Raw genomic sequence first — 27,448 nt, 5'->3', positions numbered from 1 at the left:
GACACCCAGCTTTATCTCTCCACACCAGACATCACTGCGGAAAGCCAGGCCAAAGTATCGTCCTGCTTATCCGACATTGCTGCCTGGATGTCCAACCGCCACCTGAAACTGAACATGTCCAAGACCTAACTTATTGTCTTCCCACCCAAGCCCACTTCTCCTCTCCCTTCACTCTCTCTCTCAGTTGATAACACCCTCATTGTCTCCGTCTCATCTGCCCGCAACCTTGGAGTCATCTTCGACTCTTCCCTCTCCTTCTCTGCGCATATCCAGCAGATAGCCAAGACCTGTCGATTCTTCCTCTATAACATTAGCAAAATTCGCCCCTTCCTCTCCGAGCACACCACCCGAACTCTCATCCACTCTCTCATTACCTCTCGCCTTGACTACTGCAACCTACTCCTCACTGGCCTCCCACTTAGCCATCTATCCCCCCTTCAGTCCGTTCAGAACTCTGCTGCATGTCTTATCTTCCGCCTTGACTGATATACTCATATCACCCCCTCCTCAAGTCACTTCACTGGCTTCCGATCAGATACCGCATACAGTTCAAGCTTCTCCTACTAACCTACAAATGCACTCAGTCTGCAGCCCCTCCTTACCTCTCTACCCTCATCTCCCCTTACGTTCCTACCTGTAACCTCCGCTCTCAAGACAAATCCCTCCTTTCAGTACCCTTCTCCACCACCGCCAACTCCAGGCTCCACCCTTTTTGCCTCGTCTCACCCCATGCTTGGAACAAACTCCCTGAGCCCATACGCCAGGCCCCCTCCCTGCCCATCTTCAAATCATTGCTCAAAGCCCACCTCTTCAATGTCGCCTTCGGCACCTAACCACTACACCTCTACTCAGGAAATTTAGACTACCCCAACTTGACATTTCGTCCTTTAGATTGTAAGCTCCTTTGAGCAGGGACCGTCCTTCTTTGTTAATTTGTACAGCGCTGCGTAACCCTAGTAGCACTCTAGAAATGTTAAGTAGTAGTAGTAATAGTGGTGTGTTTATGTTGGGATAGTTGATTTTATTATATTGCGATGATAATATTAGGCATTGTGTCTTTTCTGTATTCAGCTTTAGTTAGAAAGCGTCTGCCCAAGAGTTCATAATTTGGAAGCTGCAATTTATTTTGTCTGCAATTTCTGGTAAGTCCTTTTTGAATGGAATATATATCGTCACATCATCGGCATAAATATATGGATTTAGGTCTTGGTTAGACAGTGCTTTGGCCAAAGGTAACATCATTAGATTAAAGAGAATCGGTGAAAGCGGAGATTCCTGAGGCACACCACATTCCGGTCTCCATGGTGATGATATGATCAATTTAGATATTACCTGGCATGTTCTTGTTGTTAGAAAACTATGAAACCAATTCAATACATTTCTTCCTATTCCGAAATATTCTAGAATGTTTAATAGAATATCATGGTTGACCATGTCAAATGCACTGGACATGTTGAATTGTAACAGAAGGAGTGGAGGAGTAGCCTAGTGGTTAGTGCTTCAGGCTCTGGTCCTGGGGAACTGGGTTCAATTCCCACTGCAGCTCCTTGTGACTCTGGGCAAGTCACTTAACCCTCCATTGTCCCAGGTACAAATAAGTACCTGTGTGTAATGTAAACCACTTTGAATGTAGTTGGAAAAACCACAGAAAGGTGGTATATAAGTCCCATTCCCCCCTGTATTATTACCAGCTGCAATAATATGTTTGAATTTGGTCATGAGTGTTATTAGAATTGTTTCTGTGCTGTGATTAGCACAGAATCTAGATTGGGAAGAGTGTAGTACTGAGAAGTTGTTCAAGTAGCCTGTAAATTGTTTAGTTACCAGACGTTCCATTAACTTGACTACTAGAGGGATGGATGCCACTGGACGATAATTAGTTATATCTTTTAGCTTTTTCTTCTGGTCTTTGGGAATTGGTATCAGTAGGATATTGCCTACAAATGTCAAGGGTCTGGCAGTTAAAATGTTATGTTAACACTGATTTATTCTGGGGTAACTTGTCATTCCGGTTTCACAGTTACTTACGTATCAGTATCCTAATGAAACCTTATTTTTGTATTTTTTATTTGCTCTTATCATGAAATAAAACTGTGTCTGTAAATTTATTTTCTAAAAATGATCGTGCAGTGCTCAGTTTTCACCTATTACAGCGGAAATGGTTATTCTTAGTAATAGTGTGTACCAGACATCATAGAACTGCTGCCCTCCCTACCTCCATGCAATATCACTACATAGTTCAATGCTGTAGTATTATTTAGCAAAAAGAAAAACCACTTTTTTTGCTCTATTCACTTATCTTATGGCTGCAGTTTTGTTCCATACTGATGCTGGTTCACCATTACTTCTGGTGTAACAGCTGAATGTGTAGTGCTCGTGAAGTCCCGATTTTCTATATACTGTTCATTATTTTCAGTTGGTCACTTGGTCTTCGATTCTCAACTAGTTCTTTGGTTCTCAACACTAGCTGTGTTTCGCTGATGTCCTTGCGTCCTCAGGAGAACTTTAAACCTCTGCAAAAGATTCATATGTTATTCTACTCCTTTGTCCTTAAGTTTGCTGAGTTTGACCTTACATTTTTCAATCTCACCATTGTTACAGATGAAATGTAATCCTTATTTTTCTACTATTCATTCAACATATATTTTATAATTTGAGTTTTGGGCATACCTGGCTTGGAGCATCGACCCCCCCCCCCCAAGATCACCAATCCAAAAAACGCCAGCGCATGCGTTCTGACTTTATATACGTCAATGATGACGTAATACTCTTTAATTCAGTCATGTATCCACTCCATCACTGTATTCCAATAGAATATGAATTGTTGTTCCTTTTGCCTTAGTCTCCTAGTAATATCACCTCCATCTGGTAGATGGATCTGCACTAGTACTAAATATTTTAAATCCTGCAACTCATGATTCACCTCCATCCAGTGATCCACTAAGGAGGCTTCTTTATTTTTTATTCTTATGTTACTAATGTGCTCTGCTATCCTTTGTTTTATTTTTCTAGTTGTGTATCCTATATACCATTTCTTGCAGGGACAAATAATTCCGTATACTACTTGAGTTGACTCGCAGTTAGTCTCATCTTTGATCCAATAAGGTTTTCCCGTTACGGGATGTGTTACATAATTCGTTTGCCATATGAATTTACAATATACACATCTCTGGCAGGGTGTGTGTCCTCGTCCACCTATTGTCGTTGGATTATTTTGCTGCTATAACATTTCCCCCATATTTTTCGCTCATGTGTAGGTGAATCTAGGATGTTGTTCAAATTTAAGTAGAGATAATATTGGCCAATGTTTATTAATTATATTTTTTACTTGCCCTGTTCGAGTGGAATATGGCAATATGCATGTAAAGATATTTTGTTGATCCCTTGCTTTGGTTGTGGGGTGTAACAACCATTGCTGATGCGTACTTGATGTTCTTTTCTGGGGTTTATTAATAATCTTCCTGGAATATCCTCTGGTTCTAAACTGATCATACAATTCATTTGCATGTGCTTTAACCCTAGAACGCATGACGTTAAAAATATACATATTAACGTCATGGGGGCCTTTTAGGCCCCCATGCACATAATGTAGAAAAACACACTTAAATAACTTTCACAAGTTTATTTCAAAATTGCTCAATAAAATATGAATAGTGGACAACATTTTAATTATAATTTTTCACAGAAAACACCAAAAAATCTTTTTTTTCCCAAATTTCACGCAAAGACATGAAAACACACAAAAATGCATAGAAATCTATAGCAAATTAGCTGCAGCTACATTTTTATTCTAACTTTCTTTTCTATTATATTAGTCTTCCAAACAATTCTGACATGTTATTTTTTCAGAAGAGTGTTCTTTGCAAACAGTTTCCTTACAAGTGGAACAATATCGCTCAGTTTTCCTCTCTATGTTTCTTGGACACATGAAACAACGCTTTCGTTTTCTTTCTCCTGGCTCTGGAGTAATCTGAAACTGTACGCCACACCGTTTCATTGCTTCTTTAGTTTTCTTTGGCAAGCATTTCAAGTCGCTTCGCTCTATCATGTGAGGTATTACAAGTTCATGACAAAGGTCCTTCAAGAATAAGCGTCTCCTGTCCTTCCTCTGTGCATGAAATTCAGGATGAGTTTCTGTATAAATAATGAATGAATTTAGGGCTGCTACATCAAGCATATTTGAAAATAGTACTACAGGCCATCATTTTGTTTGCCTCTTACACGAATATTCTCCCACCATCTCATCCATTTTATCTACACCTCCTTTTGTTGCATTGTAATGCAGGATGATTTCTGGTTTCAATTTTTGGTTATTGCTGTCAACACTGCAATCGTGATGCATGGTACTGAGTAAAATTACAGATTTCTCCTTCTTTGCCTTGTAAGATACCAAAGTCGCTTTGTTATTGAATCCAAAGACACTCTCATAAAGTGCTCGCTGACGATTGTGTTTGAGTGCTGCTGGAATTTCTCGTCTGTTTTGCTTTATAGTACCAACAAGTGTAATAGTTTTTGCAAGCAGAAAATTGCCTAGTTCAACATTGGTGAAATAATTGTCCATGGTGATGTTTCTACCTGAATTGAATATTGGAACAGCAAGAGTTTTGACTATTTCAGACCCCAGATCCTTCTGTACTGGTGCACCAACCTCTTTGCCACAGTAGATTACGCCATTTATGCCATAATAATTTGCAGAATCACACATCCAGAAGATTTTTATACCGTACTTGGCTGGCTTGCTGGGCATGTATTGTATGAATTTGCAGCGTCCTCTGAACGGTACAAGTTGCTCATCTACAGTAACATTAGTACTAGGATTGTAAAGTTTTGTGCAATTTTTGATAAATATGTTCCAGATATAACTGATAGGGGCTAATTTGTCTGTTTCAAACCTCGCTGCACGAGTTCGCTTATCATCAAAGCGAATGATCCTTCTAATTTCCTCATATCTGCCCACTGACATTGTCGCCTTATAGTGTGGATCAGAAAGTGGGTCCAGAAATAATTCTCGTATTGGGACATCATACGATTTTTGACTCCCTGCCAGCAGGAAAAGTCCAATGTATGCATAAAGTTCCTCTTTTGAGATATTTTTCCAGGACTTATTTTTTGCTGAAGCGATACATCTTCCTTCTAGGTTTGAACATAATAGGACCTCTTCTGCAATATTGTCAGAAAAATAAGTACAGAATACATCTTTAGGGGTAAAGTAACTGGGACTTCCCACAGCTCCTTGAGCCTGTCTCACAATATTGTGTATTGGAGTACGTCCGACTAATGTAGGATTACTGTCCCAAAAAACATTCGTTTTGGATGTTCTACTTATCACTTCTTGAGGATCCACTAGATTCACTTCTTCATCATCAGAAGAATCACTGGATGAGGATGTTTGATTAGCTGGTGGCAGATATTCTTCATCAGACAAAGATAGTTCACTTTCATCATCGCTTTGAAACATAATCGCTTCAATCTCTTGGTCAGTCAGACACTTGGAGGAAGACTGTGCCATTGCTGACTAGATGTTAGAAAATGAAACAGATTTCCTCTCAACAGCTTATCTTATCACAGGTCCTTCAGCAATTAGCTCACAGTGTATACTGTCCTCAGTGTTCAGAGGACCTGAGGTGATGTCATGGCCTTATCACTCCCTCCAAAAATCACATGACATCCTCACATGTTATTATCCACACCCTGGCCCCTCCACCAGCATTACTGAGTACAAATAAAGTAACTTGAGACACAAACACTTCTGATAACATGATAAAAACAGCGGGGGCCTAAAAGGCCCCCAATTCGTACAGATGTAGTTTTCACCAAACAAGCATTGTTACACCATAATGCCTATGAAAAAAAATTATATGAACAACTGGATATTATCAACAATGACATACTTGAGGAATACCTTGAGTTTCAAAATTCTAACTAAAGTAATTTTGCAGATAATAGCAAAAATGTAAGCATGGGGGCCTAAAAGGCCCCCAATATGCGTTCTAGGGTTAAAGCTGTCATCTGTACCACATAATTATCTTGATCTAAGAAACTGTCCTGTTGGGATGCCAGCCTTCACTGCGCATGGATGATAACTTTTAAAATGCAACAGAGTGTTGGTATCTGTCTCCTTCCAAAATATTGTGGTGTCAAATCTATTGTGATGGTACATTATTTTTATATCCAGATAATTAATTGATGGTCTGCCCACTGTTGACTCAAATTTAATATGTTCATCGCAAGCATTTATATATTGGAAGAATTCCTGCAGGTGTTGCCTATCTCCTGTCCATGCCAGGAATATGTTGTCGATATACCTCGTCCAGATTTTTATTGTGAGGAAAAAATCTGGAATTATAAACATACTTCTGTTAGATAGAGTGGATACATGACTGAATTAAAAGGTATTACGTCATCATTGACGTATATAAGGTCAGAACGCATGCGCTGGCGTTTTTTTGGATTGGCGATCTTGGAGGGGCTGATGCTCCAAGCCAGGTATGCCCAAATCTCGAATTATAAAATATATGTTGAATGAATAGTAGAAAAATAAGGATTAAATTTAATCTGTAACAATGGTGAGATTGAAAAATGTAAGGTAAAACTCAGCAAACTTAAGTACAAAGGAGTAGAATAACATATGAATCTTTTGCAGAGGTTTAAAGTTCTCCTGAGGATGCAAGGACATCAGTGAAACACAGCTAGTGTTGAGAACCAAAGAACTAGTTGAGAATCGAAGACCAAGTGACCAACTGAAAATAATGAACAGTATATAGAAAATCGGGACTTCACGAGCACTACACATTCAGCTGTTACACAGGAAGTAATGGTGAACCAGCATCAGTATGGAACAAAACTGCAGCCATAAGATAAGTGAATAGAGCAAAAAAAGTGGTTTTTCTTTTTGCTAAATAATACTACAGCATTGAACTATGTAGTGATATTGCATGGAGGTAGGGAGGGCAGCAGTTCTATGATATCTGGTACACACTATTACTAAGAATAACCATTTCTGCTGTAATAGGTGAAAACTGAGCACTACACGATCATTTTTAGAAAATAAATTTACATAGACACAGTTTTGTTTATTTCACGATAAGAGCAAATAAAAAAATACAAAAATAAGGTTTCATTAGGATATGGATACATAGTTAAAATGTAATGCCAAGAAGTGTAGAGTGATGCACTTGGGGTGCAGAAACCCAAATGAGAGATACTGGATAGGAGGGGAGAGATTAGTAAGCTCGACTCAGGAGAGAGACCTTGGGGTACTGGTGTCTGAGTATCTAAAGGTTAAAAAACAATGCGACAAGGCGACAGCTGTGGCCAGACAGATGTTAGGCTGCATAGAGAGGGGCATAACCAGCAGAAGAAAGGAGGTGTTGATGCCCCTCTACAAGTCGTTGGTGAGGCCCCACTTGGAGTATTGTGTTCAGTTTTGGAGGCCATATCTTGCTAAAGATGTAAAAAGACTGGAAGCGGTGCAAAGAAAAGCTACAAAAATGGTATGGGATTTGCGTTGCAAACCATACGAGGAGAGACTTGCTGAACTGAACATGTATGCCTTAGAGGAAAGGAGAAACAGGGGTGACATGATACAGACGTTCAAATATTTGAAAGGTATTAATCCACAAACAAACCTTTTCTGGAGACAGGAAGGTGGTAGAACTAGAGGACATGAATTGAGGTTGCAGGGGAGCAGACTCAGGAGTAATGTCAGGAAGTATTTTTTTACAGAGAGGGTGGTGGATATGTGAAATGCCCTCCCACGAGAGGTGGTGGAGATGAAAACGGTAATGGAATTCAAACATGCGTGGGATAAACACAAAGGAATCCTGTTTAGAAGGATTGGATCCATGGAATCTTAGCAGAGATTAGGTGGTGACACCAGTAATTGGGAAGCAAAACCGGTGCTGGTCAGACTTGTACGGTCTGTGCCCTGATCATGACTGAATAGATATGGATGGGATGGAGTGTACATTTTAAGGAGTTTCGACGTTAACATCAGAACTTAGTACAGTGCTGGGCAGACTTCTACGGTCTGTGCCCTGAGAATGGCAAGGACAAATCAAACTCAAGTATACATATAAAGTATCACATACCATGTAAAATGAGTTTATATTGTTGAGCAGACTGGATGGACCGTACAGGTCTTTATCTGCCGTCATTTACTATGTTACGACATTACTTGGGGGTGTTTGTGTCTGATGCAGTGGCGTACCAGGGGGGGGGCGGTGGGGGCGGTCCGCCCCGGGTGCCAGTGGGTGGAGGGTGCTCCGCTCCCGCCGCCTCCCATGGCCGTTCCCGCGGCGCCGCACATTAAAAAAAAAACCGTCGAAGCAGCGTCGCAGGCAGCGCCTCGTGCCCTGCTTGTAAAAAATAAAATCAAATCTCCTCCTTCCTTCTCCTCCTCGTCTTGACGTCGACTCGGGCCTTCCAATCAATTTGATTGGAAGGCCTGAGTCGACGTCAAGACGAGGAGAAGGAAGGAGATTTGATTTTTTTTTTTACAAGCAGGGCACGAGGCGCTGCCTGCGACGCTGCTTAGCCGGTGGGGAAGGAGAGGGGCGAAAAGGACTCGGGTGGGAGTGTTCAGAGGGGAGAAGGGGACTGGGGTGGGGGTCTCAGACAGGGGAGGGGAGAAGGGGACTGGGGTGGGGGGTGTTCAGAGGGGAAAAGGGGAGGGGAGAAGGGGACTGGGGTGGGGATCTCAGACAGGGGAGGGGGAGAGGAGGGGACTGGGGTGGGGATCTCAGACAGGGGAGAAGGGGGGTGGGGGTGTTCAGAGGGGAAAAGGGGAGTGGAGAAGGGGACTGGGGTGGGGATCTCAGACAGGGGAGAAGGGGACTGGGGTGGGGTGTTCAGAGGGGAAAAGGGGAGGGGAGAAGGGTACTGGGGTGGGGATCTCAGACAGGGGAGGGGAGAAGGGGACTGGGGTGGGGATCTCAGACAGGGGAGAGGGAGAGGAGAAGGGGACTGGGGTGGGGATCTCAGACAGGGGAGAAGGGGACTGGGGTGGGGGTGTTCAGAGGAGAGAAGGGGACTGGGGTGGGGATCTCAGACAGGGGAGGGGGAGAGGAGAAGGGGACTGGGGTGGGGATCTCAGACAGGGGAGAAGGGGACTGGGGTGGGGGTGTTCAGAGGGGAAAAGGGGAGTGGAGAAGGGGACTAGGGTGGGGATCTCAGACAGGGGAGGGAGAAGGGGACTGGGGTGGGGATCTCAGACAGGGGAGGGGGAGAGGAGAAGGGGACTGGGGTGGGGATCTCAGACAGGGGAGAAGGGGACTGGGGTGGGGGTGTTCAGAGGGGAAAAGGGGAGGGGAGAAGGGGACTGGGGTGGGGATCTCAGACAGGGAGAAGGGGACTGGGGTGGGGGTGTTCAGAGGGGAAAAGGGGAGGGGAGAAGGGGACTGGGGTGGGGATCTCAGACAGGGGAGAAGGGGAGGGGAGAAGGGTACTGGGGTGGAAATCTCAGACAGGGGAGGGGAGAAGGGGACGGGTGGGGATCTCAGAGGGGAGAAGGGGACTGGGGTGGGGGTGTTCAGAGGGGAGAAGGGGGCTGGAACTGGGGGCTGAAAAAAGGGGCAGAGAGAGAGAGGGGACAGATCCTAGATGGAAGGGGGAGCGAGAGGGAGGGCAGTCCCTGGATGGATGGGAGAGGGAGGGCAAATGGTGGATTGAAGGGGCAGAGAGAAAGGGCAGGCAGTGGATGGAAGGGACGGCAGAGAGGGCTGACACTGGATGGCAGAGAGAGAGAGAGAGTGAAGACAGATGCTGGATGGAAGGAAGACGGTGAAAAGAAGATGAGGAAAGCAGAAACCAGAGACAACAAACTGTAAATAAAATATATATTTTTATTTTTTTTGCTTTAGGATAAAGTATTGTAGATATGTTAAATGTTTATAATAGAACATGTAAATAAGGTAATCTTTTTATTGGACTAATTTTAATACATTTTGACTAACTTTCGGAGAACAAAACCCCCTTCCTCAGGTCAGGATAGGATACTGTAACAGCACTATACTGTACTGACCCGAGGACGGAGGTTTTGGCCTCTGAAAGCTAAATGTATTAGTCCAATAAAATGGTATTATTTTACTTTCTATATTTGTTTTATTTCTATTTGTTAATTTGTAAAGTGGTGATTGGTACTTGTTAGTTTTTTTCAAATTTACATCTGCTGTCTTTATATTTTGCACAGTACTAGGGGACAGTTTCTGTTTCTGTGGTGTTGCATTGTATGCAGTCTGGCATTGGGGGTTCAGTTTAATTTTTGTCTAAATAGAAAGTTTATGATTACTTATTCTATAGTGGATTAGGGTGTATCTGTGTTTGTGAAAAAGACATGGCTTTCAGTTGGCATTGACTGTGCAGGATCTACGATCTGTACTATTCTGTCTGGTTTCATTTTACAATAGGTGAATTGATGTTCTAGTGCTCACTGTAGTGTTTAAGATGCTTTCCTTTTCCTTGTGTGACTCGTAGAAATGACTGCTTATGGTATGGTAGAATTGCTCTATAGGTCCTGAGTGTTTTGTATTCTCGGCATGCCTAGTACTGGATTTGGGGGGGGGGGGTGTTAAAAAATGACCGGCCCCGGGTGTCAACTACCCTAGGTACGCCACTGGTCTGATGACCTTAAAGTGGCTGAACAGGTAGAAAAGGTGATGGTCAAAGCCAGAAAGATGCTTGGGTGCATAAGGAAAGGGATGATAGTGCCCTTGTATAAGTCTCTGGTGAGGCCCCATTTAGAGAACTGACTGCAACTCTGGAGACTGCACCTACGGAAAGATATAACAGGATAAAGTTGGTCCAGAGGGCGGCTACAAAATTGGTCAATGGTCTCAGTCATAAAATATATAATGACAGGCTTATGAACCTCAACATGTATACGTATCGCGTGCACGAGGACCTTGGCACACTGTCAGGCTTCTTCCCCAGGAGCACTGGTTTCGTGAGTCCTTGGGCCACTACCGTGGAGCGGCAGTGGCAGGCAAGATCACCTACAAGGTAGAGATGAGACAAGACTGGACCGGAACTCCGGACTGGAGTTCTACACCGGAACACTCGGAACTGGAACTCACCGGACGGGTGCGCACTGGAGTGGGGCCCGCTGGACTGAACACACTGGAGTGGCCCCACTGGACTGGAACATACCGGAGTGAAACCCGCTGGACTGGAATACACTGGAACGGAACCCGCGGAACTGGAACACCCTGGACCTAGTCTTCACCTACACTTGGCTGTCTTCCCCCTCGGGTTGAGCCCTCAGGTTCTGACAGCCGGTAGGGCTTACAGGAACACCCGGAACTGGAGCTTGCAAGCAGGAACAGCAGGAATAAAGATCCAGGAGTGCCCCCTGGCACCTAGGCGAAGGCAAGGCAGACAAGCAGGAACTGTCCGGGTTCTGGCAGTCGGCAGGATTCAACACAATGACTAGTAGACTGTACCCAGGCTAATAGGAACGCTATACCCAGGCAACCCAGTCATACACAGGAACATACACAGAGCAAACTCAGAAGACTAGAAAAGCTATACACCAGCTAACAACAAAGCAGTGCCCAAGCTAACAAGTCAAACCCTAGGAACATACACAGAGCAAACTCAGGAGACTTAGTAAAGCTGTACACCAGCTAACAACAAAGCTGTGCCCAAGCTAACAAGTCAAACACTAGGAACATACACAGAGCAAACTCAGGAGACTTAGTAAAGCTGTACACCAGCTAACAACAAATCAGTGCCCAAGCTAACAAGTCAAACACTAGGAACATACACAGAGCAAACTCAGAAGACTTAGTAAAGCTGTACACCAGCTAACAACAAAGCTGTGCCCAAGCTAACAAGTCAAACACTAGGAACAAACACAGAGCAAACTCAGGAGAACTAGGAAAGCTGTACACAAGCTAACAAACAGACGGTGCCTAAGCTGGCTAGTCTAACACTAGGAACAAACACAGAGAACTAGCAGAGCTAAACACAGGCTACAAACCAGACGGTGCTAAGCTGGCTAATCTAACACTAGGAACAAACACAGAGAACTAGCAGAGCTAAGCACAGGCAACAAGCCAGACGGTGCCTAAGCTAGCTAGTCAAACAAAGAAACTCACACAGAGCAAACACTGAAACTGTGTACAGAGCACTCTATACACCAGGACCTTTAGATGAGATGCAAAAGGCCAGGAGTGTAGTCTTCAGATGACTAATAAAGCCCAACACCAGAGCCACAGGTGCAGCAATCACCTTGCAACCAAACAGAGGCTTGACACTCAGAGCAGGCATCCCATAGAAAGTGACAGCGGAAGCCATCTTGGATACTGGCAGAGACGAAGAGGCGGCAGCCATCTTGGAAGAGGCAAAGCCCACACAGGTGAGGTTCAGTAGTGCAATCAGCACACAGAGCCAGAGAGAAACTAAGACAGAGACAGACACAGAGACAAGCAGAAGCCAGCACAGACACTGACTCCCAGAAACAGGGTAAGTCTGAGGGTGGTCACGGCCACAGACGTGACAATACGCTGGAAGAGAGGCGGGAGAGAAGGGATATGATAGAGACATTTAAGTATCTCAGTGATGTTAATGTACAGGAGGTGAGCCTTTTTCAAATGAAGGAAAACTCTGGAATGAGAAGGTGTAGGATGAAGTTAAGAGGAAATGGGCTTAGGAGGAATCTAAGAAAATACTATTTCATGGAAAGGGTGGTGGAATGGCCTCCCGGTGGAGGTCGTGGAGACAATGTGATAGAATTTAAGGAAACGTGGGACAGGAACTTGGGATCCTTTAGGAAAAGGAGGCATTAGTGGTTACTGAGGAGAGGCAGACTGGATAGGCCATTTGGCCCTTATCTCCCGTTGGTGAGGCCCCACTTGGAGTATTGTGTTCAGTTTTGGAGGCCATATATTGCTAAGGATGTAAAAAGAATTGAGGCGGTGCAAAGAAAAGCTATAAAAGTGGTATGGGATTTGCGTTACAAGACATATAAGGAGAGACTTGCTGACCTGAACATGTATACCCTGGAAGAAACAGGGGTGATATGATACAGACGTTCAAATATTTGAAAGGTATTAATCAGCAAACAAATCTTTTCTGGAGATGGGAAGGCGGTAGAACTAGAGGACATGAAATGAGGTTGAAGGGGGGGCAGACTCAAGAAAAATGTTAGGAATTATTTTTTCACGGAGAGAGTGGTGGATACTTGGAATGCCCTCCCGCGGGAGGTGGTGGAGATGAAAATGGTAGCGGAATTAAAAAATGCGTGGGATAAACATAAAGGAATCCTGTTCAGAAGAAATGGATCCTCATAAGCTTTGCGGAGATTGGGTGGCGGGGTAAATACTGGGAAGACTTCCATGGTCTATGCCCCGAAAATGGCAAGGATAAATCAAGGTCAGGTATACATATAAAGTAGCACATATGAGTTTATCTTGTTGGGCAGACTGGATGGACCGTACAGGTCTTTATGTTCCGTCATCTACTATGTTACTATCAGGCTTATTTTCGAAAGAGAAGGGCGCCCATCTTTCAATACAAATCAGAAGATGGGCGTCCTTCTCACATGGTCGCACAATTCGGCATAATCGAAAGCCGATTTTGGGCGTCCTCAAATGCTTTCTGTCGCGGGGATGACCAAAGTTCACGGGGGGGGGGGGGGGGTGTCGGAAGCATAGCGAAGGCGGGACTGGGGCGTGCCTAATACATGGGAGTCTTTGACCAATAATGGAAAAAAGAAGGGCGTCCCTGACGAAACTTGGGCGACTTTACTTGGTCCATTTTTTCTTACGACCAAGCCTCAAAAAGGTGCCCGAACTGACCAGATGACCACCTGAGGGAATCGGGGATGACCTCCCCTTACTCCCCCAGTGGTCACTAACCCCCTTCCACCCTAAAAAAAACTTTAAAAATATTTTTTGCCAGCCTCAAATGTCATATCCAGCTCCCTGACAGCAGTTTGCAGGTCCCTGGAGTAGTTTTAGTGGGTGCAGTGCACTTCAGGCAGGAGGACCCAGGCCCATCCCCCCCTACCTGTTACACTTGTGGTGGTAAATGTGAGCAAAACCCACCAGAAACCCAGTGTACCCACATGTAGGTGCCCCCCTTCACCCCTTAGGGCTGTGGTAGTGGCATACAGTTGTGGGGAGTGGGTTTTGGGGGGAGTTTGGGGGGGCTCAGCACCCAAGGTAATGGAGCTATGCACCTGGGAGCAATTTCTGAAGTCCACTGCAGTGCCCCCTAGGGTGCCCGGTTGGTGTCCTGGCATGTGAGGGGGACCAGTGCACTACGAATGCTGGCTCCTCTCACGACTAAATGACTTGAATTTGGTTGTTTCTGAGATGGGCGTCCTCGGTTTCCATTATGACCGAAAACCGGGGACGACCATCTCTAAGGACGGCCATCTCTAAGTTGGACCTAAATGTTGAGATTTGGGCATCCCCGACCGTATTATCGAAACGAAAGATGGCTGCCCATCTTGTTTCGATAATATGGATTTCCCCGCCCCTTCGAGGGGACGCCCTGCGAGGACGTCCTCAGGAAAATTTGAGCGCCCAGTTCGATTATGCCCCTCCATGTCATGTTTCTATGTTTCTGGCAACTGCCATTGTCTTTTAACAAGCTGCACAGAATCTTAAGTGTGTTCTGTTGTATAGTTGTTGCTGAGAAGAACATTCCAGAGCCATGTTCTCATGTTTTAACTCTGATGCAGGCGACAGCCGAACACAGGTTGTGTCGGGTTTCAGAATAAGGAAGCAAAAAGAGAGGGTCCAAAAGTACAAACAAGGACAGCACAAAAGGGCCTCCAGAATAATTGAGAGTCCTTTAATCAATAGGCCCAACACAGGCTGTGTTTCGGCACACATGCTCCTGCATCAGGGGTCAAATTGGGGATAATCTTTCGCAAACAAAAATGTCTGTAATATCCAGACAAAAAACAAGCAAAGTTGTTCCCGCTGCCTTGCCCCGTTGTATAGACATTTTAGCCGAAACATCTAGAGCCTGTGACTTTTTTTTTTTTTTTTTTTTACAAATGCAGGACTTAACATTTAATCCTACAGCACATCAATGGCGAGGTCTTAAAATGTGTGAAAGTAAAATGCCCAAACAAGTGTACTGAAGGATGTCCAGGAAGCTGAAAGAGTTCCACAGGAGCCTACAGTAGCATGCCCTGCCTCCATAGGACAGGTACATTGCATCTACAAGGTCCCTGTTGCACCCCAGGTGTCCATTCAGTGCCTGTAGAGGAAAAGTACCTCAACCTGCCGAGAGAGGTTGTGGCAACCATTTGCAAGTGGGTTTCACTCCTGCCCCCCATTGCCCGACCACCAGGAATAAAGGTAGGTCCAGGGGGGGGCCTACCTACATCGTGAGGGGTTGGGGTGGGGTAATTCGAGGAGAGGGTTTACAGTCTCACAGGAGAAAGGGTAGGAAGGAGGGAATGTTTTTGCAGGTCAGGAGGGGGATTGGGGGTACTTTGAGCTGAAAACTTGTTATGTAGGTCCCGGTTGATATTCAGCTGAGATCTGCATAACTGTCTTATGCAGGCGCTGGGTGAATATTGGCCAGGACCTGCATAGGCTCTGGCAGCCATCCCCACCAAATTTAGCCCCTGATAATCAGTGCCGGTGCCTGGACATGGCCTGGCACTGAATATCCTGGGCTAATCTGACCAGCGACAATCAGCATTTAAAAAAACGCAGACCACTGCCGGCTAAATATTAGCCTGAGGGAATTTAAGTTGATAAATTGTGTCTGCAATTAAAATAAATAGGCAGCTGAGGGCTTAAAACTAGTCCTGTGGGGTGGAGTGGGGAAGGGGTTAGAAAAATACTAAAGAATTTAAATAAGTTAATTCTGTGGGAAGTTAAAATAAAATAGTTCTGCGTCAATGAGAGTGATTAAGTATTTGCTGGATGAAAAAAATGTTTGGCAAAAAAAAAGTTTGTACAAGGGTATTGTTTAGTTATGAGACATTATGAGAGCGTGTTTCCTTTTTAGGGTGATTAGCCGATTAAAGACACATCTCAGGTAGACATGAACGTGACCTTGTAGGGTGTATCATCAGTTATCCCAAACTGAAGCTGACCCCTTCATCACAGTTGGTATCTTCAACTGAACTTGAAGCTCACACGTTGCATATCAGGAACCTTGGAACGTGTACCTTTAAGGATAACTCCATCGGGTCCATCAAAGGCCTCAGAAGTGTCTGTTTTGTTCATTACGACTACATACCAAGGACTGCAAAAGAAGGAGAGAAAAATAACCAATAATGACTTTTACTTCCTAGTATCATCCATTTTCCTTTCCTTTAAAGTTTTTAGTCTCATGCATTACATCAATGGTCTCTATTATTTCCAATGGCATAGCTAGGTGGGGGCCACAGGGGCCTATGCCCCTTCAAAATTCCTCTGGGTCCCTGGTTGGCTAGCCCCACCAGCTGAAGCCTTGTCCAGTGCCAGTCTCTGGTGTCGCCACATTACCTGCCCTTATTCTCTCTTCCCCCTCACGTCCTGCGCACTCCTTTTAGTCATGCTCAGTTTCACTAAAAGGAGCATGCAAGGACGTGAGGAGGAAGAGAGAGCAGGGCAGGCAACATGGCGGTGCCGGAGACTGGCTCTGGAGAAAGCTTCAGCTGGCGGAAGTTGTGGACCCCCACCAGCCAAGGTATTTTGCTGTAGCAGTGGGTGGGGAGCGGCGAGGCGGTGGGGGGGGGGGGGGGAGTGGCGGGATGGCAGACTAAAATGTGCCCCCCACCTCGGGATCTGGCCCCTTCCACCATGAGGTCTGGCTACGCCCCTGATTCTTTCTCATACTTCACACTGACACTATCTGATTTTGTCTCACCTAGAATGTAAACCGCACCGAACCCTGGAAAGGGGATATTAGCGGTTTACAAGAATTGAATTGAAGAGCATATTTGATTTATATTTGCGGTTCTAGGTGACTCTAGGTAACCACCTTGTTCATGAATCACAGTTGTACAAGCTAATAGATCCTGAGTTTGGTAGAGGGTGGGGGTAGAGGGTATTTTTCTTGCTTGCGTTCTGGATGGCATCAGAAAAGAGGCTGTGAATGATGGCTCTCTGATGAGAGACAGGAAAGAAGTTCTGCACAAAGACTCTTTGACTGGAAATAGACTGGGGGAAGAGATATGCAGAGGCCGGAGTTAGGAGGCCGAGATGCTAACTGGGCTAGATTCAGTTTTGTTGAATTTTGGAGAATTGTGCATGCAGTGACTCGAGTTTATCATATTATTTTTCCTCCTGATGAAGCTTACAGCGAAACACAGATCTGAGTTGAGGAAATTTGTATTTTTGGATTTGATGACTATTCTACAGTGACATTATTATATATTTTATTCCAGTCCGGTGAACCTTGGACATTTTTTTACGCATCTGGAACCAGATAAGTGTATTACAGTCATTTTTTCCCTTGACTGCTTTCATATAAATATTTGAACTGTGCTCTAGATTGGAGACTCTAGAGTAGTGAACGAAATAGTAGGCGATAAGGGCTCAGTCTGCGAATGGCTGCACACAGAGTCCCGAACCTGGTCCTGGAGGCACCCCAGCCAGTCAGGTTTTCAGGATATCCACAATGAATATTCTTGAGAGCAGTGGCGTAGCTAGGTGGAGACCACAGGGTCCTGGGCCCCCTCAAATGTCCTCTGGGCCCCTGGTTTTGCTGGTGGGGTCCCCAGCCCCACCACCTGAAGCCTTGTCCAACGCCGGTCTCCAGTGCTGCCACGCTACCTGCCATGCTCTCTCTTCCCCATCACGTCCTGCGCAATTCTTTTATTCATGCTCAGTTTCACTTAAAGGAGCGTGCAGGACGTGAGGAAGAAGAGACAGCAGGGCAGGCAACATGGTGGCACCGGAGACCGGCGCTGGAGAAGGCTTCAGCTGGCGGGAGTTGGGGACCCCCACCAGCCAAAGTATTTTGCTGTAGCAGTGGATGGGGAGCAGCGAGGCGGCGGGGGGGGGGGGGGGGGGGAGTGGCAGGGTGGCAGACTAAAATGTGCTCCCTCACCTCAGGCTCTGGCCCCCTCCCACCACGAGGTCTGGCTACGCCCCTGCTTGAGAGAGATTTGCATGCACTGCCTCCACCGCATGCAAAAAAGCTTGTATCACTAATTGAAAGGTAAATGGCTTTTTATTACACTGAAGTTTTATTGATCTGAGATATTCACATTTCGCAAATAGTTATTTAAATAAAAAGAAAAAGGCAAAAAAAAAAAAAAAGATAAAAAGAAACTGTGGAAAATGGACCTGTGATTATACTGTCAACACCTCCTTGAAAATCAATATGGACGCCAATGCTTGTGTATGATGGTTCATATCTGAGTTTTAGAGGAAATATTTTGGGTTATTTGGGTGGATTTTGATTTTTCTATGTTGATTGCACCTAAATTGGTTAGTTTTCTATTGGTGATTCCTGATAGGAGTTGCATCTTCTGAACACTTACGATGAGATTGAATATGTAAAATAGATCGCATCATAGGTGTTGATTGAGATCCATTCCCATGTGGTTTCCAGGCTGTAGGCTAGGATTTTCTTGTTGCTATAAGCACCGGCCATTAGATTCCAACTCCCTCCTACCTGTGGTCAGAAGAACAGAACACATGGCTTGGCTTTGATTTCAGAGGTAGTCAGCAATGCTGGATAGGTTTCAGTCACCTCCTCGTCTCCTTCCACAAGCTCAGAATTATGATTAATGCAAAAATGGCAGCATTCATTATTGTCATCATTGTTTATATTAATCAAGTGTTGTAGGGCTGAGGGAGTAGTTAGAGGAGCAGAGGGGACCCAAGAAAGGGATGGATAGAAATCTTAGGACAGAAGGCAGAGGAAAGTAACCAGACCAGAAGGAACAGAAAGAATCTTGTGATCAGTGAGAAGACTAGAGGGACCTGGGAGGGGGTGGATAGAGGTCTTGGGAGGGAGAAGATGCACTGCCAAAACCCTCATTTGTTCTTTCCTGTTTCTCTTCACAGGGGCTTTTTTTGAGGGGGTACTTGGGGGTACTGAGTACCAGCACCTTTTCCATTGTCTGCTAAAATTGACCCATGGACCCCAAGTTTTAATGAAAGAGCTCAGGCTCTACACACTAATTCTGCCTTGTCATAGATTCTGTGAGTGGTCGCAGGGGGCCTGGCTATTGTGGGGTGGGTCCCTCAGTGATCACCCCACCCCTGAAGGGTGGCTTGGCATTTGAATACTGGCATCTTATTTGCTGGAAAAAACGAACTGCTCTTCACAAGTTTCCCAACTATGTTTCTCCAAAGCTCAGCTAAATGGCTTATCTTTCTCTGGTGCCGTTAAAACCCTGCAATATCTCTTTTCATGTCACTAAATTGGTTCCCAATCCACTTTTGTATACAGTTCAAGCTTCTCCTACTCACCTAGAGGTGCCTTCACTCTGCAGCTCCTCAGTACCTCTCCTGTCTTTTCCCACCTTTTACCCTTTCTCCCCTCTTGGTGATTTCTATTCATTGAGCAGGTTGCTGTTATCTGTACCCTTCATATTTGCCTCCTTGTTTGCCCTACATGTGGAACAGCCTTCCTGAAGTGGTCCCTCATACCCCCTCCTCCCGACTATATGTAAGTATCACCTAAAAAATCACCTTTCTCAGATAATTTATTAAAAAAATTAAACCTTGAACTTTCATGATCACAGCCTTCAATTTTCTGAAACCTTTAGTTGGTCTTGTCTCTGTGTTTTGTAAGCTCCCTGGGGCAGGGACTAGTTTTTATGCGTCTCTGTATATCACAGCGAAGGTAACTGAAAAAATACATGTAGCCACACGATGTAGAATATCAACTATTTATTAACATCCAAGACTCAACACGGGCCGTGTTTCGGTCAGATGTGCCTCCTTCAGGACTCTTCAAAGGATGTAATCTATAGGTTTTGTCTGGTATCAATCGCTTCATAAGTCGAAAACTGTATCAAGGTTTGAAAACACACTGCGTATGGGCTGAAACCGCGCCAGATGGCGGGTTTCCACAAAAAATTACAAGAGGTCCTTACGAGACTGGGAGACTGGGCATCTAAATGGCAGATGACGTTTAATGTGAGCAAGTGCAAAGTGATGCATGTGGGAAAGAGGAACCCGAATTATAGCTACGTCATGCAAGGTTCCACGTTAGGAGTCACAAACCAAGAAAGGGATCTAGGTGTCGTCGATGGTGATACGTTGAAAACTTCTGCTCAGTGTGCTTCTGCGGCTAAAAAAGCAAATAGAATGTTAGGTATTATTAGGAAAGGAATGGAAAACAAAAATGAGGATGTTATAATGCCTTTATATCGTTCCATGCTGTGACCCAGTGGCGTACCAAGGGGGGGGGGCGGTGGGGGCGGTCCGCCCCGGGTGCACGCCACTGGGGGGTGCTGCGGCGCGCACCTGTGGGCTCTGACTTCGCAAACTTCGCTCGTTCGCTGCAGCTCCCTCTGCTCTGGAACAGGTTACTTCCTGTTCCGGGGCAGTGGGAGCTGCAGCGAACGAGCGAAGTTCGCGAAATGGGAGCCCACAGGCGCGCGCCGCGGCACCCCCCCAGCGGCGTACACCCGGGGGGGTGTCATTTCGCCGGGGAGGGGGAAGGTGTCATTTTGCAGGCGGGGGGCGTGCTGCACCCGGGGGGGGGGGGCGTATCGGCGATCCGCCCGGGGTGCCATCCACGCTAGGAACGCCACTGCTGTGACCGCACCTCGAATATTGTGTTCAATTTTGGTCACCGCATCTCAAAAAAGAAATAGTGGAATTAGAAAGGTACAGAGAAGGGTGACGAAAATGATAAAGGGGATGGGACGACTTCCCTATGAGGAAAGGCTAAAATGGCTAGGGCTCTTCAGCTTGGAGAAAAGGCAGCTGAGAGGAGATATGATAGAGGTCTATAAAATAATGAGTGGAGTTGAACGGGTGGATGTGAAGCGTCTGTGTATGCTTTCCAAAAATAAGTACATAAGTAATGCCACACTGGGAAAAGACCAAGGGTCCATCGAGTCCAGCATCCTGTCCATGACAGCGGCCAATCCAGGCCAAGGGCACCTGGCAAGCTTCCCAAATGTACAAACATTCTATACATGTTATTCCTGGAATTGTGGATTTTCCCGAAGTCCATTTAGTAGTGGTTTATGGACTTGTCCTTTAGGAAACCGTCTAACCCCTTTTTAAACACTGTCAAGCTAACTGCCTTCACCACAGTCTCCAGCAACAAATTCCAGAGTTTAATTAGGCGTTGGGTGAAGAAATATTTTCTCTGATTTGTTTTAAATTTACTACACTGTAGTTTCATCGCATGCCCCCTAGTCCTAGTATTTTTGGAAAGCATGAACAGACGCTTCACATCCACCTGTTCCACTCCACTCATTATTTTATATAACTCTATCATGTCTCCCCTCAGCCGTCTCTTCTCCAAGCTGAAAAGCCCTAGCCTCCTTAGTCTTTGTTCATAGGGAAGTCATCCCATCCCCACTATCATTTTAGTCGCCCTTCGCTGCACCTTTTCCAATTCTACTATATCTTTCTTGAGATGCGGCGACCAGAATTGAACACAATACTCAAGGTGCAGTTGCACCATGGAGCGATACAACGGCATTATAGCATCCTCACACCTGTTTTCCATACCTTTCCTAATAATACCCAATATTCTATTCGCTTTCCTAGCCGCAGCAGCACACTGAGCAGAAGGTTTCAGTGTATTATTGACAACGACACCCAGATCCCTTTCTTGGTCCGTAACTCCTAACGTGGAACCTTGCATGATGTAGCTATAATTCGGGTTCTTTTTTCCCACGTGCATCACCTTGCACTTGTTCACATTAAACGTCATCTGCCATTTAGCCGCCCAATCTCCCAGTCCCGTAACGACCTTCTGTAATTTTTCACAATCCTGTCGCGAGTTAACGACTTTGAATAACTTTGGGTCATCAGCAAATTTAATTACCTCGCTAGTTACTCCCATCTCTAAATCATTTATAAATATATTAAAAAGCAGTGGTCCTAGCACAGACCCCTGAGGAACCCCACTAACAACCCTTCTCCATTGTGAATATTGCCCATTTAACTACACTCTCTGTTTCCTATCCTTCAACCAGTTTTAAATCCACAATAGGACATTTCCTCCTATCCCATGACCCTCCAATTTCCTCTGTAGCCTTTCATGAGGTACCTTGTCAAACACCTTTTGAAAATCCAGATACACAATATCAACCGGCTCCCCTTTGTCCACATGTTTGTTTACTCCTTCACAGAATTGAAGTAAATTGGTCAGGCAAGATTTCCCCACACAAAAGCCATGCTGACTTGGTCTCAGTAATACATGTCTACTACTTACTACTACTTAACATTTCTAAAGCGCTACTAGGGTTACGCAGCGCTGTACAATTTAACATAGAAGGACAGTCCCTGCTCAAAGAGCTTACAATCTAAAGGACAAGTGAACAGTCAGTTCGATAGGGGCAGTCAAATTGGGGCAGTCTAGATTTCCTGAAAGTTAAGAGTTAGGTGCCGAAAGCAGCATTGAAGAGGTGGGCTTTAAGCAAAGACTTGAAGATGGGCAGGGAGGGGGCTTGGCGTAAGGGCTCAGGAAGTTTGTTCCAAGCATAGGGTGAGGCGAGGCAGAATGAGCGGAGCCTGGAGTTGGCGGTGGTGGAGAAGGGTACTGAGAGGAGGGATTTGTCCTGTGAACGGAGGTTTCGGGCGGGAACATAAGGGGAGATGAGGGTAGAGAGGTAGTGAGGGGCAGCAGACTGAGTGCATTTGTAGGTAAGAAGGAGAAGCTTGAACTGAATGCGGTATCTGATCGGAAGCCAGTGAAGTGACCTGAGGAGAGGGGTGATATGAGTATATCGGTTCTGGCGGAATATAAGACGTGCAGCAGAGTTCTGAATGGATTGAAGGGGGGATAGATGGCTAAGTGGGAGGCCAGTGAGGAGTAAGTTGCAGTAGTCAAGGCGAGAGGTAATGAGAGCGTGGACGAGAGTTCGGGTGGTGTGCTCAGAGAGGAAAGGGCGAATTTTGCTGATGTTAAAGAGGAAGAAGCGACAGGTCTTGGCTATCTGCTGGATATGCGTAGAGAAGGAAAGGGAGGAGTCGAAGATGACTCAGAGGTTGCGGGCAGATGAGACGGGGAGGATGAGGGTGTTATCAACTGAGATAGAAAGTGGAGGAAGAGGAGAAGTGGGTTTTGGTGGAAAAACGATGAGCTCGGTCTTGGACATGTTCAGTTTCAGGTGGCGGTTGGACATCCAGGCAGCAATGTCGGATAAGCAGGCCGATACCTTTGCCTGGGTCTCCGCGGTGATGTCTGGTGTGGAGAGATATAGCTGGGTGTCATCAGCATAAAGATGATACTGGAAACCATGAGATGAGATCAGGGAGCCCAGGGAAGAGGTGTAGATTGAGAAGCGAAGGGGTCCAAGGACAGATCCCTGGGGAACACCAACAGATAGCGGGATGGGGGTGGAGGAAGATCCATGAGAGTGAACTCTGAAGGTGCGGTGGGAGAGATAGGAGGAGAACCAGGAGAGGACAGAGTCCTGGAACCCAAATGAGGACAGTGTGGCAAGAAGTAAATCATGATTGACAGTGTCAAAAGCGGCGGATAGATCGAGGAGGATGAGGATGGAGTAGTGGCCTCTGGATTTGGCAAGGAACAGGTCATTACAGACTTTAGAGAGTGCTGTTTCTGTCGAGTGTAGAGGGCGAAAACCGGATTGAAGTGGATCGAGGATGGCATGAGAGGAGAGAAAATCAAGGCAGCGGCTGTGAACGGCACGCTCAAGTATTTTGGATAGGAAGGGTAGGAGGGAGATGGGGCGGTAGTTGGAGGGACAGGTAGGGTCAAGTGATGATTTTTTTGAGGAGAGGTGTGACTACGGCGTGCTTGAAGGTGTCAGGGACAGTTGCAGTGGAGAGAGGTTGAGGATATGACAGATGGAGGGGGTGACAGTATGAGAGATGATGTTAAGTAAGTTGGTGGGGATGGGATCAGAGGAACAGGTGGTGCATTTTGAGGAGGAAAGAAGGCAAGCGGTTTCCTCCTCGGTGATGTCTGGAAAGGAGGAGAAAGAGGCCTGGGTTGGTTGGTCGAGGGAGAGGGTTGAAGGGTGAAGAGGAGGAGATGGCTTGGTAGTGAACTCAAGGTTGATCTTTTGCACCTTGTCGCGGACATAATCAGCCAGTGATTGAGGAGAGAGCGAGGGGGGGTGGGAGCGGAGGGCACTTTGAGGAGGGAGTTAAGGGTGGTGAAGAGACAATGGGGTTTGGAGCTGAGAGAATTGGTCAATTGGGTGTAATAGTCCTGTTTGGCAAGGAATAGGGAGGAGTGGAAGGAGGATAGCATGAATTTGTAGTGAAGGAAATCTGAATGGGTGCGAGATTTCCTCCAGAGGCGTTCAGCAGATCGGGCGCAGGAGCAAAGGTAACGGATGCAAGGGGTCAGCCAAGGCTGGGGATTAGTACGCTTTGTGGGATGAGAGGTGGATGGTGCGAGGGTGTCCAGAGCAGAGGAGAGAGTGGCATTGTAAACGGAGACAGCCTTGTCGACAGACCCGGAGGACATGATGGAGGGGAGGAGATTAGAAATACTAAAGGATAAGGTGGGAGGGTCAATAGCCTGGAGATTCCTGGAGGTAGTGGTTAAAGTTGGACGGGGCTGAGGGGGGGGGGGTGAAGAAGTGTGAAGGTGATCAGGTGATGATCGGAGAGAGGAAGAGCTGCAGCGTGGAAATTGGAGGGAGAGCCGGAAGAGGAGAGGACGAGGTCAAGACAATGGCCGGTGAGTAGGGGTGGTGGAGCATAGCTGGAGGTTGAAGGAGGATGTTAGAGTGAGGAACTGAGAAGCGTGAGGGTCGGATTGGTCATCAACGTGTATGTTAAAGTCTCCGAGAATGAGGGACGGAGATGAGGGTTCAAGAAAAATGGAAAGCCAAGCATCGAAGTCGGTGAGGAAGGAAGAAAGGGATGTGCTCTGTAATTTTGTTTTTAATAATAGCCTCTACCATTTTCCCCGGCACCAACGTCAGACTCACCAGTCTATAATTTCCCGGATCTCCCCTGGAACCTTTTAAAAAAATCGGCGTTACATTGGCCACCCTCCAATCTTCCGGTACCACGCTCGATTTTAAGGATAAATTGCATATCACTAGCAGTAGCTCCGCAAACTTATTTTTCAGTTCTGTCAGTACTCTAGGATGAATACCATCCGGTCCAGGAGATTTGCTACTCTTTAGTTTGCTGAACTGCGCCATTACGTCCTCCAGGTTTACTGTGAAGTCAGTAAGTTTTTCCGACTCGTCCGCTTGAAATACCATTTCCGACACCGGTATCCCACCCAAATTGTCCTCGGCAGAGATTGGGTGGCAACACCGGCAATTGGGAAGCAAAATCAGTGCTTCTACGGTCTACGCCCCGATCATGACTGAATAGATAGGGATAGGCTGGAGTGTAAATTTTAAGGAGCTTCGACGTTAGCTTCAGAACTTAGTACAAGAACAGTGCAGGGCAGACTTCTATGGTCTGTGCCCTGAGAAAGGCAAGGACAAATCAAACTCGGGTATACATATAAAGTATCACATACCATGTAAAATGAGTTTATCTTGTTGGGCAGACTGGATGGACTATACAGGTCTTTATCTGCCGTCATTTACTATGTTACTGTATATTAGCACTATAGAAATTTGTAAGCAAAGCTGCAGACAGGAGACAGGAGTTAGAAGAATGAGAAAAACAGGTAGGGAAATGGATAAAAGTCTTGGGACAAAGAGCAGTTAGAGGAGCATACTGGGAAGGGATGGATGAAGACTTGGAACACAGAGGAGACAAGGAGTGGAATGGATAAAACGCCCAGTAAAGCTTTTACCTTGTAAAAACGCTCATTACTCCACTGGTTATCCTTGCAGCTCCTTGGGACAGACTGTGCAGAGATGAGGAAGAGGAGGACAAGGCTGAAAAGATGAAGAAGAGACATTGGCATTGTCTGAGTAATGGCTGCGATGTTCCCAGATCTGATCTGTGCAACACGGTAAAACAGTAATGCCTGGCAGCTGAGAATGGTTGGAACTGTATTCTAGCCAAGAGTCCAGAGGTCAGAAAGTTTAGGTGCAAACAGAATTTTAAACAAAATTCCCTTTTCTGCTATTTAAGATGCAGAAAGATAAGGATTTTCAGGGGTAGTTCTCTACAGGGCAATAAGTTAGATGTGAAAATGGCAGAAAACAGTAGTTCAATGCCAAAATGGAGGTAAAACAGCAGATGCATGCACAAGTGGACTTAGGGGCTATTTTACAATTTGGCACTGAAATAATCTCACTTGTAACTGCAAAGGGGGCATTCCCATGGGAGGGGCACGGGGAGATCATGGGCATAAGAACATAAGAGTAGCCACACTGGGTCAGACCAATGGTCCATCCAGCCCAGTATCCTGTTTCCAACAGTAGCCAATCCAGATCACAAGTACCTGGTAGAAACCCAAATCGTGACAACATTCCATGTAGAACCCCAAAGAATAGCAAGATTCTGGAATTCTAAAGAGTAACAAGATTTCATGTAGAACCCCAAAGAGCAGCAAGGTTCCAGGCACAATTGCAAAGAGTATCAACATTCCATACTACAAATCCCAGGGCAAGCAGTTGCTTCCCCATGTCTGTCTCAATAGCAGACTATGGAATTCTCCTCCAGGAACTTGCCCAAACCTTTCTAAACCCAGATACGGAAACTATTGTTACCACATCCTCCGGCAAAGAGTTCCAGAGCTCAACTATTCATTGAGTGAAAAAAATGTTTCCTCCTATTTGTTTTAAAAGTATTTCCATGTAACTTCCTTGAGTGTTCTCTAGTCTCTGTACTTTTGGAATGAGTAAAAAATCAATTAACTTCTACTCGTTCTACACCACTCAGGATTTTGTAGACCTGAATCATATCTCCCCTCAGCCATCTCTTTTCCAAGCTGAAGAGGCCTAACCTCTTTAGCCTTTCCTCATACGAGAGGAGTTCCATCCCCTTTATCATTTTGGTCACTCTTCTTTGAATCTTTTCTAATTTTGATATATCTTTTTTTGAGATATGGTGACCAGAACTGAACGCAATACTCAAGGTGCAGTCTCACTATGGAGTGATACAGAGCCATTATAGTATTTTCGGTCTTATTCACCATCCCTTTCCTAACAATTCCTAGCATCCTGTTTGCTTTTTTGGCTGCTGCCACACACTGAGCAGAAGATTTCAACGTATTATCTACAATGACACCTAGATCTTTTTCTTGAGTGCTGATCCGCAAGGTGGACCCTAGCATCAAGTAACTATGATTTAGATTATTCTTTCCAATATGCATCACCTTGCATTTGTCCACATTAAATTTCATCTGCCATTTGAATGCCCAGCCTTCCAATTTCCTAAGGTCTTCCTGCAATATTTCACAGTCCACATGTGTTTTAACAACCTTGAATAGTTTTGCACCTCATTCGTCG

At 45.5% G+C, this 27,448-nt stretch overlaps 1 protein-coding gene across 2 annotated transcripts in view; it reads right to left on the bottom strand.

Moving 5' to 3' along the window:
• LOC115466233 overlaps positions 1–26,014 on the bottom strand; it is a 72,467-nt gene extending 46,453 nt beyond the window's left edge. The window contains exons 1-3 of one of the 2 annotated variants that reach the window (XM_030197361.1): positions 25,843–26,014; positions 18,443–18,576; positions 16,139–16,215 (exon numbers count right to left, since the gene is read on the bottom strand). In XM_030197361.1, coding sequence (XP_030053221.1) covers positions 16,139–16,215; positions 18,443–18,576; positions 25,843–25,956 — 325 coding nt within the window. In that variant the 5' untranslated portion in view covers positions 25,957–26,014. The remainder of the gene's footprint in view (positions 1–16,138; positions 16,216–18,442; positions 18,577–25,842) is intronic. The other variant, XM_030197362.1, reaches the window with a different exon arrangement.
• Positions 26,015–27,448: the final 1,434 nt, after the last annotated feature.

Source organism: Microcaecilia unicolor, chromosome 3 (genome assembly GCF_901765095.1).
Source record: "Microcaecilia unicolor chromosome 3, aMicUni1.1, whole genome shotgun sequence".
Classification (NCBI taxonomy): domain Eukaryota; kingdom Metazoa; phylum Chordata; class Amphibia; order Gymnophiona; family Siphonopidae; genus Microcaecilia; species Microcaecilia unicolor.
This window is presented reverse-complemented; position numbering and strand designations above follow the sequence as displayed.